Raw genomic sequence first — 19,133 nt, 5'->3', positions numbered from 1 at the left:
GATCAGAACCAGTCAACACAGACTTTTTACATTTTCCAAAAAAAGAATGAACCATCAATAAAACTCTGTACAATAAGAATGTGACTGCACTAAAAAAAGCTCCATAGTTTTTAGAAAAGAAAACTTAAGAAGATATAGATAGAAGATAGAAGATATTTTGCAATTTATAAAATATGATCATTTGTCCAAGTGACATCTGAGCTGGCCACCTGGAGTTCAGCTCATTTATCAGCTTCATCAGTGAGTGAACAGGAGCGGCCCATGTGGATGACATCACGGCGTAGAGAGCGACTCTGCCATTAGAACTGAGATGATTAGTTGATTAATCAATTAGTCAATCAGGAGATCAACTATTATGGTAATCAATTAATCGTTGAAAAAATTTTCCAATCAAAAATGCAAAATATTCAATCATTCAAACTTGTGAATGATGAGCTTTATTTGACAGTGAAGTGAAAATCTTTGGGTTTTGGACATTTGAAGATGTCACATTTAGGAAATTGTACAAAAATTAGAAATTGAGATTTATTTCAACATCTTCGGACATTTCATGGACCAAACTATTGACCAGTTAATAAAGAGAAAAATCTGCAGTTTAATCAGTGATTAGAATCACTGGGCTTCAACCTGAGTCTCATGTTTTTAAGCCAATAATTGTTCACGTTTTATCAAACTGTCTCCATTAAAAGAAGCTGAATTATCTGTGATCAGCTCCTGTTTGCAGTGAACACATGAACCTACAGACCAGTGTCCCTGTTTCACTGTGATACCGAAGCAAAGTTAAAAACAGGAGGATTCTGAATGGAGTTCTGCAGTTAGAGACATCGTCTGTTCTCTGATTTCTAAGCAGATTTATGATCATTTATTCCAGGTGGACACTGGAAGTTTGACGTCTTCGTCTGTAAATCGCACTGAATCTAAATTATGTGTCTCATGTCTGTTCAGATCTGACTGAGTTATGACTCAGAGAAGAAGTGTGAAGAATTTCTTTTACACAAACTGCAGCCAGAGGAGGAACTGAGTGTTTTAAGTCTCTTAATAATACACAGAGTCACAGCCACTGCTGACTGTGTTGGTGAGGACACCTAACTTCCTGTTGTTACCTGCACGCACCTGTCCATTCCCTGAACTGATCACCTGATCAATGATTTGATCTCAGATTCCTGTTTTATTTTATCATTCACTGAATATCTTTGGGTTTGAGCCCCCCCCTCCCCCTATCTCTCCATAGGGAGGAGGTGCACATGGTGGCTGATGGCCTGCTCCATGGAGCTTTTGAAGGCCTGGTAGGAGGAGGTGACGGGCAGGAGGAGGTGTTTGGAGCGGGGCTCACTCTGAGGGAAGAGCCCCTCGTCCCTCCACTGTTCGCTCCCCAGTCGGCCCGCCTCCTCGGGGGAGGAGCTGAGGGGGTGGAGGAAGGAGATGGAGGGCGGTGGGAGGAGGCCGGCTGTCGGAAGCTCCTCAGCTCCTGTGGCAAAGAGGAGGAGGTCCTGCAGGGAAATGGAGCTCCTCCCAACTGAGGAGAGGAGAGGATAGGAGGAAACAAGAGAGGAGAAGGAAGCAAGAGAGGATAGGATAGGAGGACACAAGAGAGGAGGAGCATAGGAGAGAAGAGGAAACAGGACAGGAGAAATCAGGAGAGGATAGGAGAGAAGAGGAGAGGAGGAAGCAGGAGAGGAGAGGTCCTTTAATAAAACAGTAAGTTCTGATATTTCCTGATGTGGGGGTCGGGTCAACGCCTCTGTACCTTCACACTCCAGCAGGAAGTGTCTCCAGAAGGTGACGACGGGCGTCTCCCTGTCCAGTCTCTCCTCCTGCTGGGAGAAGTGGACGGTGAAGAGCTGAGCGAGCGTCTGAGCCGTGAGACGCTCGGCTGCTTCACAGAAAACGCTGCAGAACACGGACGGGAAGAGCTGCACCTGGATCAGATCACAGCGCCTAAGGTTAGAGGTTTCCAGTGTCCAGTGGACCTTGATGAACCAGTGTGTGCGTGTGTGTGTGTGTGTGTGTTTTCATACAGGGACAAAGAGCACATGAATCACCTGATCAAAGACGCCTAAAGTCTGCAAACCTTCCCGAAACCTGCAGGACCAAAACAAACAGTTCTGATTGAGGTTAAACACAAACCATCAGTGCAGCAGGTGAAGCTCAGATCGAACCTGTTCACGTTAATGTTACTGTCAGTAACATCAGGGCTCCTTCACTTTCAAACAGGAATCACAAGTCTGATTTAACACAAGTGCAGTCTATACTCAGCTACACTGATCTATGACATCACCTCTTACATGATCAATGTATTATGAAATGATTGATTGCAATAACTTTGTCACATGAAATCATTATTATCATTATTAATTTATAACATGACTGGATTTTTTTCTTCTGAATTAATAATAATACAGTTTATTCATAAGCTCCTTTTCAGACACACAAAGCAAACAGAACATTCAGAAGCATCAACAAGAGAAAACACAGATAAATTATATGAACCTGCTGCTGAACAGCAATAATCAGACTTTACGGCTAAATGTAGATTCAAAGTTCAGTTGTCTGACTGACACACAGTTGGCTCCTGTTCATTGTTTGACCTGGTTCACATTTATTATCATCAACTCTCAGCAATGAACCAACACATCTGAACCTGTTTGAATCACAAACATTAAACCTTTAGCTACAGCCTAAACAAGCTAGCACCTGAACCAAACATGCTAACTGATCATTCCACAGTTTAACACAGGTTCATGTGTAAACCTGATGAAACGACCACAGTCAGCAGCATAGAAGAATGTTGAAATCATTTTCCAGGACATTTTATTTTTCTGTGACTGGAGAACAGGTCAACTGTTTTCCAGGTTTTCCAGGACATGTGGGAACCCTGAACACACACGGGTCCTTGTATTCCTGCTGACCAGTGAAAGCACCAGTGCAGACAGTGAACTCTCTCTCTCTCTCTCTCTCTACCTCTGCAGTGGCAGCTGCATCCTGGTGATCATGGTGAATCCGACCAGATCCTCCACCAAAGCCTCCCTCTCCTCCAGGCTGCTGATTGGTCGGTTGCAGCCGGCCAGCTCCAGGTACTCCCAGCTGGAAGCCATGGCCTCTTTCAGGTCATCTAAAGACTCCGCCGCCGCAATCTGAAAGCAGACAATCACGAGAAGCTTTAAAATAAACATTGCTGTTACTGGCGCCAAAGACTGAAAACGTGTGGCTCTTCAGTCCTGCTCACCCTGCTGAGTTGGCGCGTGAGGTGTGTGTCAGGGGTCATGTGTGTGACGGCGAGCGGGCGGTTGGGTGGGAAGTTGAAGAGACACTGGTAGAGAGCGCGGGAGAAGAAGCCAACAGGTGGACCGCCGTGGACCAGGGAGAGAGCCAGAAGGCATCCGACATCAAAGTACAGGTCCTCACGCAGAGCTGACCCCACACACACACACACACACACACACACACACACACACACACACACACACACACACACACACACACACACACACACACACACACACACACACACACACACACACACACACACACATTTATCTTAGCAACATTAGCATTTATCGCACATTGTAGATGGGACATTTTGAATAACATGGTTTGTAGGGGATGTGTATTTGTGCAACACCTCTCTCACACGCAGTGGCCTCAGCTGTGTTTTAACGTCTCTGGGAAAATCAAAGTGACCAGATTTCTGAACTGAAAACCGGGGACATTTGTCAATATATCCAGTGATTTTATCTATGACATAAAAGGGGACAGTCGTGGTTTCATGTGTTTTCAACATGGTAGCTGTTGCACTGCAATAAACTATTTCCCCTCAGGAAACTGACTTCAGTGTCATTGAAGAAACAGGAAACAGAAACGTCATAAAATTAGCTCCAGAATTTCAAAGATGGCTCTACTAGCACTACATGACAAATCTACACTTAAAGAATCGTCACTTGCTCTTATTGCTGCGCTAACACTTCTTATCGCACTTAACCTTGATTGTTCCCTTTCTGTAAGTCGCTTTGGATAAAAGCGTCTGCTAAATGACTAAATGGCTCCAAAGTGGTTCATGTGATGGATTTTTCTTTGTGCCCAGGATGTTGTGTTTAAAAGGGAAACCTATCAGTGTGTGGATGAATATTCAGACAGACTCAGACAGGAATCGTACTGTAATCAGTCATGTGATGTTGTTTGGTTGTTTTATTGTTATATCTTCTGTTTATGTCTTTGTTTTTTATGTGATGTGATTGTTTTGTGAAAAGCAATAAAAAGTGAGTTACACGCATTTATAAGTCGTTTCTTAAAACAGAAAACAGGAAGTTACTATGAACTGAAAACAAAAATACAAACACTTGTTTTTTCTTCCATTGTCATGAGTTGAAATTAAAGATCTAAGATTTTTTCTGACCACATTAAAGCGTCTTTTTCTCAAATCTGGTTCACAAATATGTTTAAATCTGTGTCAGTGAGCAAAATCATTAATCCACCTGACAGGTGTGACTTATTATATTATTGCACAGGTGTGCCCTGGGCTATTCACAATAAAAGGCCACTTTAAGATGTGTAGTTTTATTTTGAAAAGACATTTATTAAGTACGGAACTCTGGGTTTGGATCAGAACTATTAAAAACTACTACTACTATATAATTTTCAAAATAAAGAATAAGGGACTGGATTATGGTTGTGACCAGTCCAGACTCACCTGTGCAATAATATATGTAAATATGATCTTCTTCTATGATCACACATTAAAAATAAAGTATAAAATAAAACATATGAAAATCAGCTGAGTTTAAATCCTTCTCCCAGTGTCAATGTGTTTGCAGTCCACCAGTCAGCCAATCAGAAATTAGAAACAACAGAGAATAAAATAATAGAAGAAAATGATGTAATTTGTACCTTGGGAGTCCAGTGCCAGGTTTTTGGATCCATCTGGACCCTCAAACACCACAGAGTCCTGGATCTGCTGCACCAGCAGCTTCAAGAAGTACTGCCTGGCTGTGTCGCTGTCCCCGAGGCTGCTGGGAAACGCAGTCTGCTTCTCCTCTTTGAACCTGCACAAAGACACAGGGGTCCAAACACAGCAGACGTAAATGTGTCAATCACACTTTGATTTTACAAACAGTCAGAGATGAAAACACAGAGTTGTTCATCACCCACTGACCTGACGGACAGAGTGTGTGTGGGGTCGAAGTCGGGCCTCCTGACCAGGTCCAGACCAGCAAACAGAGCCCGGTACCCACTCACCTCCACCTGGACGCTGAGGGGACGGAGCTGAGGGGTCAAAGCCTGCAGCAGCTCCTCTGGAGACCCAGATCCGACAGGTAAGGATGGTCTGAGAGAGAGAGAGAGAGAGAGAGAGAGAGAGAGAGAGAGAGAGAGAGAGAGAGAGAGAGAGAGAGAGAGAGAGGTTTCATGTAACTGCAGAAGAAATTTAAAGAGACATGCTGACTGTTAACAACTCATCCTGCAGATTTTGTTCCTGCTGATTATTCACCAGATCAAACCAACTGCAACCTGAGTTCTTTTGTCCTCACATATGAATTTACAGGATCAGGATATTGGAACAGGTACGAGACAGTGACATAGTGTTTGTTGGTTTAAGTCTTAGGGAGCAGCACCACCTGGTGGCCTCACCTGTAGCTACCTCACTGGAAAAGAATAAACAAGGCAGCCAGCATTTGATCCAGGTGGAAGACTTTTATTTTGGAAATATTTTGAGTCACATAAAAAGTCCTTTAATTTGAACTTAATGTGAGCTATTTCTCATCATCATCATCATCATCATCATCATCATCATCACCTCTGAGCACGGTCAGGTCAGGATCAGTCAGCAGTGAACAAACATCTGATTTCAATGACAGGTGGACAGGTGCGTTAGATTTTCATACCTTTTACAGCTGATGGAGGAGTGGAGGGAGGACAGGTGGTGTTTGGACAGGAGGCTCCGTCTCTGACCTCCCTGAGGAGACGTGACCAGGGAGGCTGGACGAGACAAGAGCATGTGGTTCACACACATTATCACAAACCTCCCATCAGGTCACAAAATAAACCACACGCAGTCCAGAGGTGGAGTTTCTGCTGATTAGTATCATGAGGAAGTGGAGGAGTTTCCATCAGACGTTTCAAAAGGATGCACACAGTTAAAAGAATGCACTGCAGGGAGGCTGGCTACGGTGAGTACAGCCCCGTAAATAAACGAACATTCATAAAATCAGCTGACAGACGTTATGATCGTCGTTCAGCAGATCCAAAACCATTCAGCAGCCAATCAACCAGTCAAATAACCACTGAGACCTTTCCCATCCGTGGCCTGAGTGCAGTCGGTGCAGGCCCAGTCTCTGGTGTCCAGCTTCAGCCCCGAACATTTCCTGTGAGTCCCTCTGGATCCACAGAGTCGGCAGCGAATCACCTCGAACCACCTGAAGTGAGCAGACAGAAAGTCACTGCAGACTCTGACGAATCTCTCTCTGGTTACATCAGGCTGATCGATGTTGGATTTTAATGACATCTGCATTCAATCTGCATTCATTTAATGAACTGGATCAACAGAAAACACACATCCTTGTCTGGATCTGAGATGGTGGGGGAAGTTTACTGAGACTGAGGGTGTACCCGGTCTTTGCTGAGTGTGTGGGTCCGTCGTTGCAGAGGCAGGTGAGAGCGTCACAGTGCTTGTAAACCTCCAGCAGCTCCGAATACGCATTCGCCTCCAACTCCCACGATGCATCCCTGCAGGAGGCACAGACAGGACATACAGTGAACTGCTCTGCTTGGCCTCCAGCTGCTTCCATCTGTGTGTTCAGGTTACGTCACCTCTCTGGGATGAAGATTCCCATCCGGAGCAATTCCTCCTGGAAGCTCTCCTTGTTGTTGCAGAGGGTGCACCTGAAGAAGAAGAGGCCGGCGCTGTGGGCCTGACGCTGACAGAGGACAGACACGCACACATTGTGTTACACAGCTGTGTTAGTTTCAGGGTCATTCACTGGAATCACACAAACAAAAAGTATTTTCCATTAAAACTGGAAGAAAAGACTCAGGATTAACTCCCTAACCTGGAAACAGCACAGCAAATGTTTCCATTTCAAACCACACGTCAGTTTTTAACAACTGTCTGCAGGGCCAGATTTGTTTTAACACACACACGCTTCACCTGAAACAAAACACACAACACTCACACTACCTGCACACAGTCCCTGTGGAACCAGCTGGTGTGGCAGCACGGACATTTGAGGACAGAGTAGGACAGGATGGGGTCGATGGAGTCCAGGCAGATGGAGCAGGACTGAGGCAGACTGAAGTCTGAACCCACACACAGAGTCTGAGTGGGACTGTGGTCGGGACAGTAGGACCTGGACACAAAGACACAGACTGAGACCAGGGGGTTCAACCCTCTTCCTGTTTGATATCTGTGTCTGTTGTGTCACTAAAATGATGCTGAAATCATGAAAACTGCTGTTTACATGGTGTCTTTGAATGCATCGTTCCACTGGCAAAAAAGTGTAAAAGTCTGAATCTATAAAACAGGAATCAGACACGAGGATTTGAAGCTTTTTAAAACCTTTTCAAGATCATTCTGAACCAGATTTAAGACTCATTTTTGGAAAAATCCTTGTTTTCTTTATCAAGTGTAAAGGTAAAAGGTGTGTAGATCCTCCACGATCGTTAGGTTCATCTAGATCTTATCAACAACAGGTAAAAATCACAGCATTAGATTCAGTGGCAGGTGTAAGATTTGTTGTGTGTGTCTCTGTGAGGTGTTGTGTGTTGTGGACACTCACGGGAAGAGTCCGGTGAACTGGGAGATGAAGCTCTGTTTCCTCCCACAGGGGAAGTGCACCGTCTTCCTGCAGCTCCTGACGTTACAGCCGACACATGCCCCCTTCTTCTTACAGCTGCAGCACGTCTGCAACACACACACAGACACACAAAGTAACACATACAGTAAACACACAGTAACTGGTTCAGTTTCTTCAGTAGATGTTTTGTCTCCTGTGTCTAGAATAGAAATAAATAAAATCATCTCTCACCAGTCGAGCCGACCGACGGATTTCCTGTTTGATGTCATCCACCAGGAAACCAAACACACCCTCGTGCTCCTCCCCCCGCTGGTAAACGCCACAGGACGTCAGCTGAAACACACACACACACACACACACACGATCATTCACACACAATCAGGTGTGTTTATGTTCACTTGAAAAAATTCCCTCCAATAATGAAAACTGTTTCTGATTCATTTTCTGCTGAGGTTCATCATCATCGTCATCTTCATCATTTTCTTCATCGTCATCTTCATCATCATCATCATCAGTTCAGCGACCAGAACTGATCAAGTGACCGAAGCCATGTGATTGATCAGCTGATAAATCAACACAAAACCTTGTGGATTCTCAGCAGCTGAATCATCAATGATCCAAGCTGATGGATGTGGACGCACTTACCAAACAGAAGTAGTGGACGGAGAGTTTGTGCTCTTGAAGTGTGACCTTTTCTCCAAACAAGGCAGGGTCATCATCACTACACCTGCACAGGACACAACCTGGACACACACACACACACACACACACACACACACACACACACACACACACACACACACACACCTATAATTACTAAGTAGGTCCATGATGCTTTGACCATGTTGCACGTTAGTAATGATCATTTTAAACATATCTTGTCATCTTCAATCAACACATCACAACATCATCACCGTTCCGCTGTTTGATCATGTGACTGTGTCAGTGAAGCTGTTGGTTCGTGTTCAGAACAACCTCACCTCAGTCCCGTGTCGCATCACATGATCCAAACCAGACGGAGCTGCCCTGTTCAAATCTCCATCTTTCCCAGCAGCTCAATCGCGTCTTTATCTAAATTTTATTTAAACAGGAAAACCTGGAACTAAAAATCTTTCGTCCTGGCAGAGAAGGGCAGCAATGAAAAAGAGAAACCCTAAAATATCTACATCAAGAATATAAAACATCCTGAAGACAACTTCAGATTTCTTTAAACAAACCAGCGGCTGCTAGGATGAAATAAAGTGATTTAAAATGATGAAGTATCTAAAAACACAACGATTTTTAAATCAGCGCTGACAGCCGGTGCAGCAAACACAAAAGCTCTTTTACCTAATTCAGTGTGGGTTGTTCTGGTCCTGGGAACAAAGACCAGAGGTCTGAGGTGGTTGTAAACCTGAATGTGACCCAGGTGTAGAGAGACCAGTCTCAGAGCTCCACGACACTGAGGAGTGTAGGTACTGAGAGGTTCTGGTCCTGTGGGGACAGCTACTGACTCTTCGGTCCTCATGTCTGAGTTTGGACATGAGGACCGAAGGCTCAAATCCTGGTCGGCCGGTGTCTCTACCTAATCCATCAGTGTCTTTACCTGCTCCATCATTGTCATTCACAAGGCCGGTCCCAATGGGTAAAGTCCAAGGCTGAATTTCTCTCCCAGTCCGACCATGGAGTCAGTCCTGGTCTGTCTGTACTGAGGTGGAGAACCCTGCGAGCTGCTAAAGGCTCCAGCTGGACTCAGAACTGGTTTTCTTCTCCATGTGTCAGTAACTTGATGCTTCATAATGTTAATGTCTGTTTTCATTCGTGATAGCTACAGTAGCATGATAACGTTACCAATATAATGAATTGGTTCAGATAATGTTGCCATCGCTAACTGGCTAACTGTCAGCATTGCTATGGAGCATACAGTGGTGGAACAGAGGCCACATCCCCTTTTTCTTACAGTTTAGATCGGTGGTTCTCAATATTTTTCACATCAAGGATCCTAAACTGACACAGATTCCGTCTGATCAGATGTTTTACTACAAGCGTTTGAAACCCATGATAAGAATATTCATACATTCTTTTATTGTGTTACTGGTGGATGGAATTATAGTGAAAATAAATGATTCCCCTTTTTGCTGGGGACCCCAGGAACTCACTCAAGGACCCCTGGGGGTCCCTGGACTCCACTTTGAGAAGCATTGGTTTAGACAACAGGAGCTTCAGACCAGTCAAACATTATTACAGTGATCACTCACAGTCCTCCTGCACGCTGCCAGCGTCTGAGACCTGTGACCTTCTCACCCTCTTCTTCATGTTGGTGTGACGTGACCTGCAGGGACAAAACACCAGGGTCAGGGGTCAAATGTACTGAGATAATCCCAAACATGTCAGACTGAACTGGGGAAATGTGCAGAAAATGTTGCATAAGACATCTAGAACATTTGTATTTGTTGTAATGCTGCAGCCACAGAAACACAGTGAAGTGGGATAGAATATATCATGGTGTAAAAGTCATTTAGCTTTGACAGTGTCCTGCATCATACACATGTACACAGTTACTTAACATTTCATTTGTGTCATGTCAGACATGTGGCTGATCTCACACTGAAACTACGAAACACTGTTACTGTGTGTCTCACACACAAAACACAGAAACACGTTGCTTCTCTTCTTCCAAGCTGCCAAACTGTTCAATTTTCCTTTCTGTCCAGCAGACCTGCAGTTTTGTCAACGTCTCATCCTGACTTCCACATTTCCCCCTCACTAGCCTCCTCCTGCTTTGTAGCATCAGTTAGCTTCATGTTCAAGATGTTCAGCTCAGGGTTGTTGAGGTTTGAAATGTATCATCTGCTGATAAATCTTCACCTTCCTTACAAGTCAAATAAGTTTTAATGAGTTCATGAGGCTCTGACACTTTACAGGAAGATGGGTCCAAACTTTTGAATGTGCCACAATTACTTTTTTTTTCCTTCCTATTTTGAAGTTAATGAAATAAGATAAGATAAGATAAGATAAGATAAGATAAGATAAGATAAGATAAGATAAGATAAGATAAGATAAGATAAGATATGATAAGATAAGATAAGATAAGATAAGATAAGATATGATAAGATAAGATAGCCTTTGTAAGTCCCACAGTGGTTAAATTCACAAGTAACATTTGAAAAGGAGCTTATTGTTATGAGTTTGTCCAGGGTTGTCCAAAATTCTGTAAAAGGACTGAATGATATGAAAAGGAAAAAAAAATGCAATGGGTCACAATTTCAGTTGGAATGGTAATTTCTGCATTTCATATTCTTGGAAAAATATATAAAAATGATGATGAAAATGATGTGATTGTTATTGTGGCTTGTAACATATTAATTTAGATCTAGAGAATATGTTTTATAGTCCAGTGCTTCTCTGTAGCACCACAGTGCTTCATTTATGGTCTGTTGTAGTGACACATTTGACTTTTATGAAAAAATGGCAGCTCCTGTTATTTGGATATTGCACTTGTGCATATTACGATTCTTTAATAAAAAAATGATAAACATTATAAACAACATACTTCTGTATATCACATTTATCATCATCTTACTGATTTTATGCTTTCTTTGTAATCCATTTTTATTTTTATTATTCAAATTATGTATTTATTTCATTAATTATTCTATGTTTATCATTTTACATGAATGCTTTTCATTCTACATTGTTTTTGACATGTTTTATGTATTTTCATGTGATGCACTCGATGCGTGTAATTTCATTATTGTAAAGCACTTTGTTATATACATAATGTTTATTACATTATTATTATTATCATTATTTTGAAATGATTCTTTCATTGATTGCAGCGTTTTTATTTACTGAAATAAACATGTAAGAGGTTCATTTGCAGCCTGAGAATGAGAACTGATCACGGACTGTGTTGAATGAATAAGCTGGTTATAAACTGGAGAAATGACCACAACGACTTTACCGTCAGGATCAAAACGCGATGGAAAAGACGCTGGCTGAGGGAAAACGTCAAACTAATAACAGAAAAAACAAGAATGTGCAACATGTGAAATTAAAGTGACAAATCTCAGGTTGCAGGGCGGATGCTGCCCGAAGTTCAAACGTTTCACAGGAAAATATCAGTTCATTTCTCTTCACCAGACTTAGACAAAGGGTTTGTCAGAAAAATGTCCGTGAGCCTACTTTAGATTCGCGGGTGAAGGACGTCAGTTTGCGGCCATTGTCGGTTGCTTTTGTTGATTTTATTCCGCTTGTTTGTGTTTACTTCTGACTAACGCCGTCGACTTTTTAAATTTCCCTCTTTCAAAACAAAAGAACCTCATTTCCGCTTCCGCTGCTGCTTCTTCTTCGTTGGGCTTTTTCTCTGCGCCGCCGCCACTTTTCCGCCGTAGCGGCCCCTGATGGCCAGGAAACAATTAACGTGTACAACAGTTCTGCACGGCACCAGACTCGCTTCACTTTTCTTACTTTTATCTTTCAGTTAAATGTAAGCTGAGGAAACATTTAGATCCTTTACTCAAGTTAAAATAACAGCACAACAAAGTAAAAGTCTTGAATTCATAATCATTAAGTAAAAGAAATACATGCTTCAACATGTTTTAATGGCGCAATAAACGCTGGGTTTGGAATCACTAGTTTTGTCCAGTGGTTCCAAACCCAGGGGCCGGGCCCCTCTAAAAGGGTTACTGGACAAGTCTGAGCAGGTTATCAGATCATATCACTCAGTTAGGAACCTTTCTAAGGAGGAAAGACTTTGACGTAGACCTGGACTCTAAACTTTAGTTTCTTAAATATGGACTCCTTCAGTCCTCACTATGTAGCATTTATGAGAACACACTCTTGTGCTTCGATTCTGTCCCTGAACTGTTAACTTGGGTCACTGACAAAAAAAAAAAAAAAAAGGAATAATGAAACCTGAAACAGTTTGAGTGTAAACCACCTTTATAGAACAAAACTAGAACAAAACAAAGTGCAATATCACCAGGACTAGATGTGTCCATGTCTCAGGAACCAAGCAGAAGGGGATGGCAGGGCCTGAGGAGGAACAACACAAGATAGTTTCGAGTTCCCTCACCCAAACCAGAGACACCGGGGCCCCACCCTGGAGCCAGGCTTGGGGAGGGGCTTGTCTGTGTGCGCCTGGTGGCCAGGACTTAGTCCGTAGGGCCTGGCCAGACCCAGCCCGAATGAGCAACATGGAACCACCCTCAGGTGCACCCACCACCCACAGGAGGAGCTGTAAAGGTCCGGTGCAATGTGGATTGGGTGGCGGCCACAGGTGGAGGCCCCTGCGTACTGATCCCCAGCCGACAAAACTGGCTTTTGGGACATGGAATGTCACCTCTCTGGCAGGGAAGGAGCTTGAGCTTGAGTATGAGGTTGAGAGGTACTGGCTAGATATAGTTGGGCTCACCTCAACTCATAGCTTGGGTTCTGGAACCAATTTCCTGGAGAGGGGTTGGACTCTTTTCCACTCTAACGTTACCATGGGTGAGCGGCACTGGGCAGGGGTGGGGCTACTGGTAGCCCCCCAATTCAGCGCGTTAACATCGGTGTTCTCCCCAGTAAACGAGAGGGTTGTTTCCCTGCAGCTTCAGGTTGGGGAACGGTCTCTGACTGTCATTTGCGCTTATGCGCCGAATGGTAGTTCAGAGTACCCAGCCTTTCTGGGGTCCCTGAGTGGGATGCTAGACAATGCACCACAAGGGGACTCCATTGTTTTGCTGGGGGACTTCAACACTCACATGGGCAAAGACAGTGAGACCTGGAGGGGTGTGATTGGGAGGAACAGCCTGCCCGATCTGAACCCGATTGGTGTTCTGTAGTTGGACTTCTGTGGTATGCACGGTCTGTCCATAACGAACACCATGTTCGAGCATAAGGATGTTCATAAGTGCATGTGGCACGAGGACACCTTAGGCCGTAGATCGTTGATCAACTTTGTAGTTGTTTCTTCTGATCTGCGACCGCATGTCTTGGACACTCAGGTGAAGTGAAGAACGGAGCTGTCTACTGATCACCACCTGGTGGTGTGCTGGATCAGGTGGCGGGGGAGAATCTGGACAGACCTGGTAGGCCCAAACATGTAGTGAGGTTATGCTGGGAACATCTGGTGGAGGCTTCTGTCTGTCTGATCTTCAACTCCCATCTCGTGCAGAGCTTCAACTGCATACCAGGGGAGGTTGGGGACATTGAGTCTGAGTGGACCATGTTCTGCACCTCCATTGCTGAGGTGGCCGCGGTGAGGGGAGCTGTCAAGCTGAAGAAGGAGTCCTGTCAGGCTTGGTTAGCCTGTCAGTCTCTGGAGACAGCTGATGCCAGGCGGAATATGGCTCTGGCGGTCACTGAGGCAAATATTCTGGTGTGGGAGGAGTTCGTTGAGACCATGGAAAGCGACTTTTGGTCGACCTTGAGGAGATTCTGGCAAACCATCCGGCAGCTCAGGAGGGGTAAGTAGTGCTCTGTCCTAACTGTTCACAGTGGGAATGGAGTGGTACTTGGGGAGACTCGCTCATAACTTGGGCTGAGGTTGCTGAGATGGTTAAAAAGCTCCTCGGTGGCTGGGCTCTGGGGTGGATGAGATTCATCCTGAAGAACTGAAGGCGCTGGATGTTGTTGGGCTGTGGCTGACACAGGGACGGTGCCTCTGGACTAGCAGACCGGGGTGGTGGTCTCCCTTTTTAAGAAGGGGGACCGGAGAGTGTGTTCCAACTATAGGGGGATCACACTTCTCAGCCTCCCCGGGAAAGCATATGTCAGGGTGCTGGAGAGGAGAGTCCGGTCAAACCTCAGATTCAGGAGCAACAGGGTGGTTTTTGCCCTGGCTGTGGAACACTGGACCAGCTCTTTGCCATGCAAGGGTGCTGGAGGGTGCATGGGAATTTGGGAAAAGTCTACATGAGTTTTGTGGACCTGGAGAAGGCTTACGACCATGTCCCTTGTGGTGCCCTGTGGGGGGTGCTTCAGGAGCATGCCGTTCGGGGCCTGCTACTGCGGGCCATTCAGTCCCTGTATGACAAGAGCAGGAGCTTGGTTTGCATTGCTGGCAGTAAGTCAGACTCTCTTCTGGTGCGTGTGGGACTCTCTTTGTCTTTGTCACTTCTTCTGTTCTGTTTATAATTTTTATGCACAGAGTTTCTAGGCGCAGCCGTGGGACGGAGGGTGTCCTGTTTGGTGCTCTCAGTATTGTCATGCCTCAGCTGGATAGCTGAGTTCCCTTTTTTGTTTCCCCCAGTGTTTTGTCTTGTACTTCCTGTTTTATTTTGATACTCACCTCTTTTCTCGTTTCAGGTTCCTCACTTCCTGCCCTCATGTGTCCTCCCCTTGTGTGATTACCTGCCCTGCCCTAATGTGCTGCACCTGTGTCTCATTGTCTTCCCTCTCCCTGAGTATTTAGTCTCTGTGTTCCCTCCCTTCTGTGCCAGTTCGTCTAGTTCTTTATGACTACGTTCCTGCCTTTATTCCCCGTGTGCCTTCTTCGTGTCTTGTCTTGTTTTTGGTTTTTGACCCTGCCTTTGCCTACCGATTCTGATACCTTTGCTCCGCGGACTGATCTCCTGTGTACCGACTTTTGCCTTATTAAAGGACATTGTGAACTCGCTTACTGTGTCAGTCTGCATCTGAGTCCGAGCCATTGTTCAGCCCTGACAAGTATTGCGTCTCTGCTTTTTGCAGATGATGTGGTCCTGTTGGCTACATCAATCTGTGGCCTCCAGCAGGTGCTGGGATGGTTTGCAGCCAAGTGTGAAACAGTGGGGATGTCAGGGGGGAGTTGCTGCCCCAAGCGGAGGAGTTTAAGTATCTCGGGGTCTTGTTCACGAGCGAGGGTGCAGGGGAGTGGGAGTTGGACAGGAGGATCAGGTGGCGTCAGCAATGATGCGGATGCTAAAGTGGTTTGTTGTGGTGAAGAGAGAACTGAGCCAGAAGGCAAAGTTCTCAATTTACTGGTCTATCTACGTCACCACCCTCACCTATTGTCATGAGCTATGGGTAGTGTCTGAAGGAATGAGACTGCGTGTACAAGCAATCGAAATGAGTTTTCTTTGGAGGGTGTCTGGGCTATCCCTTTAAGATAGGGTGAGAAGCTCAGTGTAGAGCCGCTGTTCCTCCACATTGAAAGGAGTCAGTTGAGGTGGTTCGGGCACCTTGTCAGGATGCCCCCTGAATGCCTCCCAGGGGAGGTATTCGAGGCATGCCAAATTGTTCTTTTGTTTTTACAGTTCACACAAGTTTAATTATTATTACTGCTGCTGTTTGCTTGTCTGTCTTTGTGTGAATAATTATTCTCTTAAACAACAAAACACAACTTCTTGAGATGATTGGGTAATTTTCTGTAAGTGCTACATCTCTTTATGTCTGGACAACAAAATTATTAAGTTAGTGTAACAGGATAAATATCTTAAAAACAAAGGCTATGCTCGCAGTATAATGGATTCATTATCCAGTTATTGTGAGATAAAATACTTCAGAATAATCTTGATAACTTTTATTTTCCGCAGGTTAAGTATTTTTTAATCTTGCCCTTTCCTAAAATCATCTAGGGATTTTACTCGGTTATAGTGAAACTGCTCCACTTTGTTCAACCTGCTGCTGCATCTGAACTGAAACAGAGCTGCTGCGCCATCCTGCTGAACACTATGAGTCACTATTTCAAGCTCCACCCCTCACCTGCCTCACCTGAAAAACCAGTAAACTGTTTGTTGTTTGTCAGTAAAGAGACACAGAGTGAAGAAGAGACGATCAGATTCACCTTCAGACCAAACCAACAACTTCCTGTGAGTGAGTCCAGCTACAGGAGAGAAAAGAGGAAAACTACAACACTGCTGCTTCAACCTGCTGACGCTCCACACACTGAAGGTGAGTTTGACCAAAACCAGGACTCAGAGTCAAAGTGAACTTCAGTGAAGTTAGTAGAGGGGGGAGGGGAGCCATGACTGACTGGACTTTGTGTCTGCTGTGTTTTCAGCTTCACTCACAGACTAAATGGCTTCCAGATCAGAGGAGGATCTCTGCTGTCCGGTCTGTCATCAGGTCTTTACAGATCCTGTTGTTCTGTCATGTAGCCACAGCTTCTGTAAAGACTGTCTGAAGAGCCGGTGGACAGAGAAACCACAACGACAGTGTCCAGTTTGTCAGAGAAGATCTTCAACAAAACGTCCACCTTGTAACCTGGCGTTAAAGAACCTGTGTGAGTCCTTCTTACAGGAGAGAGATCAGAGATCTTCAGAGGCTCTCTGCAGTCTCCACTCTGAGAAACTCAAACTCTTCTGTCTGGACCATCAGCAGCCAGTGTGTCTCGTCTGCAGAGATTCAGAAAAACACACCAAGCACAGATTCAGACCCATCGATGAAGCTGCTCGACAACACAAGAAGGAACTTCGGAAAACTCTTAAGACCTTAAAGAAGAAGTTAAAGGGTTTTAAACGAGTTAAAGTGAAGTTGGATCAAACAGCAGAACACATTAAGGTCCAGGCCCGACACACAGAGAGGCAGATTAAGGAGCAGTTTAAGAAGCTTCACCAGTTTCTAGAAGAGGAAGAGGAGGCCAGGATGGCTGCACTGAGGGAGGAAGAGGAGCAGAAGAGTCAGATGATGAAGGAGAAGAGGGAGGCTCTGAGCAAAGAGAGAGCAGCTCTTTCAGACACAGTCAAAGCCACAGAGGACGAGCTGAGAGCTGAAGACGTCTCATTCCTGCTCAACTACAAGGCTGCAGTGGACAGAGTCCAGCAGCGCCTCCTGCTGGATGATCCCCAGCTGCTCTCAGGAGCTCTGATAGACCAGGCCAAACACCTGGGCAACCTGACCTTCAACATCTGGAGCAAGATGAAGGACATGGTCTCCTACAGTCCTGTGGTTCTGGACCCAAACACTGCTGGTCCAGAACTCATCCTGTCTGAAGATCTGACCAGTGTGAGATTAGGAGAAGAACAGCAGCTTCCTGACAATCCAGAGAGGATTGATCTTTACCGCTGTGTCCTGGGCTCTGAGGGTTTTAACTCAGGGACTCACAGCTGGGATGTTGAGGTTGGAGACAATACAGGCTGGGGACTGGGTGTGTTAGCAGAGTCTGTGCAGAGGAAGGGAAACATATGGTCTGGATTATGGGGAATATTGTTCTATGAAGGTAAATACTCAGCACAGTCACCATCAGTTCCAGTCACTGATCTCCCAGTGCAGAAGAAGCTCCAGAGGATCAGAGTGAATCTGATCTGGAACAGAGGAAAACTGTTGTTCTCTGATCCTGATACTAACACACACATACACACCTTCACACACACTTTCACTGAGAAGATGTTTCCATTCATTTTAAATGGGGATGAACTCCCAGTGAAGATGTTTCCTCTGAAGGTCTCTGTGACAGTGGAACAGAGCAGTTAGAGATAAAGAGGATGATTATATTTATAATGTGGTTTATTTCTTAAAGGGAAAAGTCAGTGAATTGAACCAGTTAAACTGCACCTGTCCTCCTGCTGCCTCATTATTCCAAAGCTTCATTTATTTCTCTTTTACTTCTCACTGCTTTTTATTTCCTTTTTCTTCTTCTGTGGTTTAACAATCTGCTTTTTCTTTCTGTTGTCGACCTTTTCATGAGTAAAATGATTTCACTCATTTTCTGATCTTTAGATTTGTTTTGTTGTTAATGATACTGAGTCATTTTACATTATTGTTAAGTTTTTGGCAAACATAAATGTATCAATAACTGCATGTTTGATCAGCTGATCATTGATCAGATTCAACAAACTTATTTTCAGTTCTGGTCCAGATGATAAAGTTTCAAACATATGAACAATTTTCTCTGATGTGATGAAGCCAAGATGATTCTGTGTGTAAAAGTGTTTTCATTCATTCAACATCCTCTACAACAACAACAACAACAACAACAACAACAACAGCTGATTTCAGTGTAAACATGTCAGTTCATCATAAATGCTGAATGTACATTCATTCCTGTTTTTCATCAACATAATAAAATATTTTCTTGACTTGGTGTCATGTTCTGTTTTTCTGCTTCATGTTTAAATGTCTCCTGTTTCTGTGCTTTAACAAGCATACATGTACATAAGAACAAGAGTCACAGACTGAAGGAGACATAAGTCATGTTGTGTCTTTGCACTTGTTTTGTGAATGTTTGTTGTCATTTTGTTTCTATTTTTACTCATATTGTGTCTTTGTGGTTGTTTGATTGACTTTCCAACAAGAAACACCAACAGTAACTTCATCCTGAGGTTCTGGTGCAGGGGCCCCCAGACTCCTTGGGCCCTGGTCCCCTGGTCCCTTTCAATGATCCATCCATGAGCACAGGCAGCTTGGTTGTTTTGATAGAACAGGTGAAATGTTACAGAATGAATATTCTCATATTGTGTGCAA

The 19,133-nt window shown here is 44.4% G+C and overlaps 2 protein-coding genes across 2 annotated transcripts; one reads left to right on the top strand and one right to left on the bottom strand.

Moving 5' to 3' along the window:
* Positions 1–414: 414 nt before the first annotated feature.
* On the bottom strand, positions 415–12,677 carry g2e3 (G2/M-phase specific E3 ubiquitin protein ligase). Its single transcript, XM_071497995.1, has 17 exons — positions 11,949–12,677; positions 10,022–10,095; positions 8,430–8,527; positions 8,016–8,117; positions 7,767–7,891; positions 7,169–7,337; positions 6,802–6,908; positions 6,601–6,717; positions 6,283–6,407; positions 5,877–5,970; positions 5,150–5,320; positions 4,885–5,039; positions 3,227–3,411; positions 2,962–3,134; positions 2,043–2,082; positions 1,748–1,919; positions 415–1,516 (listed from the first exon to the last, which is right to left on the bottom strand). Exons 2-17 carry the CDS (start codon positions 10,077–10,079, stop codon positions 1,218–1,220), a joined length of 2,190 nt encoding a protein of 729 aa, XP_071354096.1. The 5' UTR covers positions 10,080–10,095; positions 11,949–12,677; the 3' UTR covers positions 415–1,217.
* A 3,784-nt stretch (positions 12,678–16,461) lies between these two features.
* On the top strand, positions 16,462–18,752 carry LOC139633380 (nuclear factor 7, brain-like). The gene is made up of 2 exons (XM_071499024.1): positions 16,462–16,622; positions 16,732–18,752. The coding sequence occupies exon 2, from the start codon at positions 16,749–16,751 to the stop codon at positions 18,141–18,143; it is 1,395 nt and encodes a 464-aa protein (XP_071355125.1). The 5' UTR covers positions 16,462–16,622; positions 16,732–16,748; the 3' UTR covers positions 18,144–18,752.
* Positions 18,753–19,133: the final 381 nt, after the last annotated feature.

Source organism: Trachinotus anak, unplaced genomic scaffold (assembly GCF_046630095.1).
Source record: "Trachinotus anak isolate AG129_WGS33_773 ecotype Australia unplaced genomic scaffold, CSIRO_AGI_Tana_v1 ptg000015l, whole genome shotgun sequence".
In the NCBI taxonomy this organism is placed as follows: domain Eukaryota; kingdom Metazoa; phylum Chordata; class Actinopteri; order Carangiformes; family Carangidae; genus Trachinotus; species Trachinotus anak.
The sequence above is the reverse complement of the archived record's forward strand: the minus strand, read 5'-3'. Positions and strand labels throughout refer to the sequence as shown.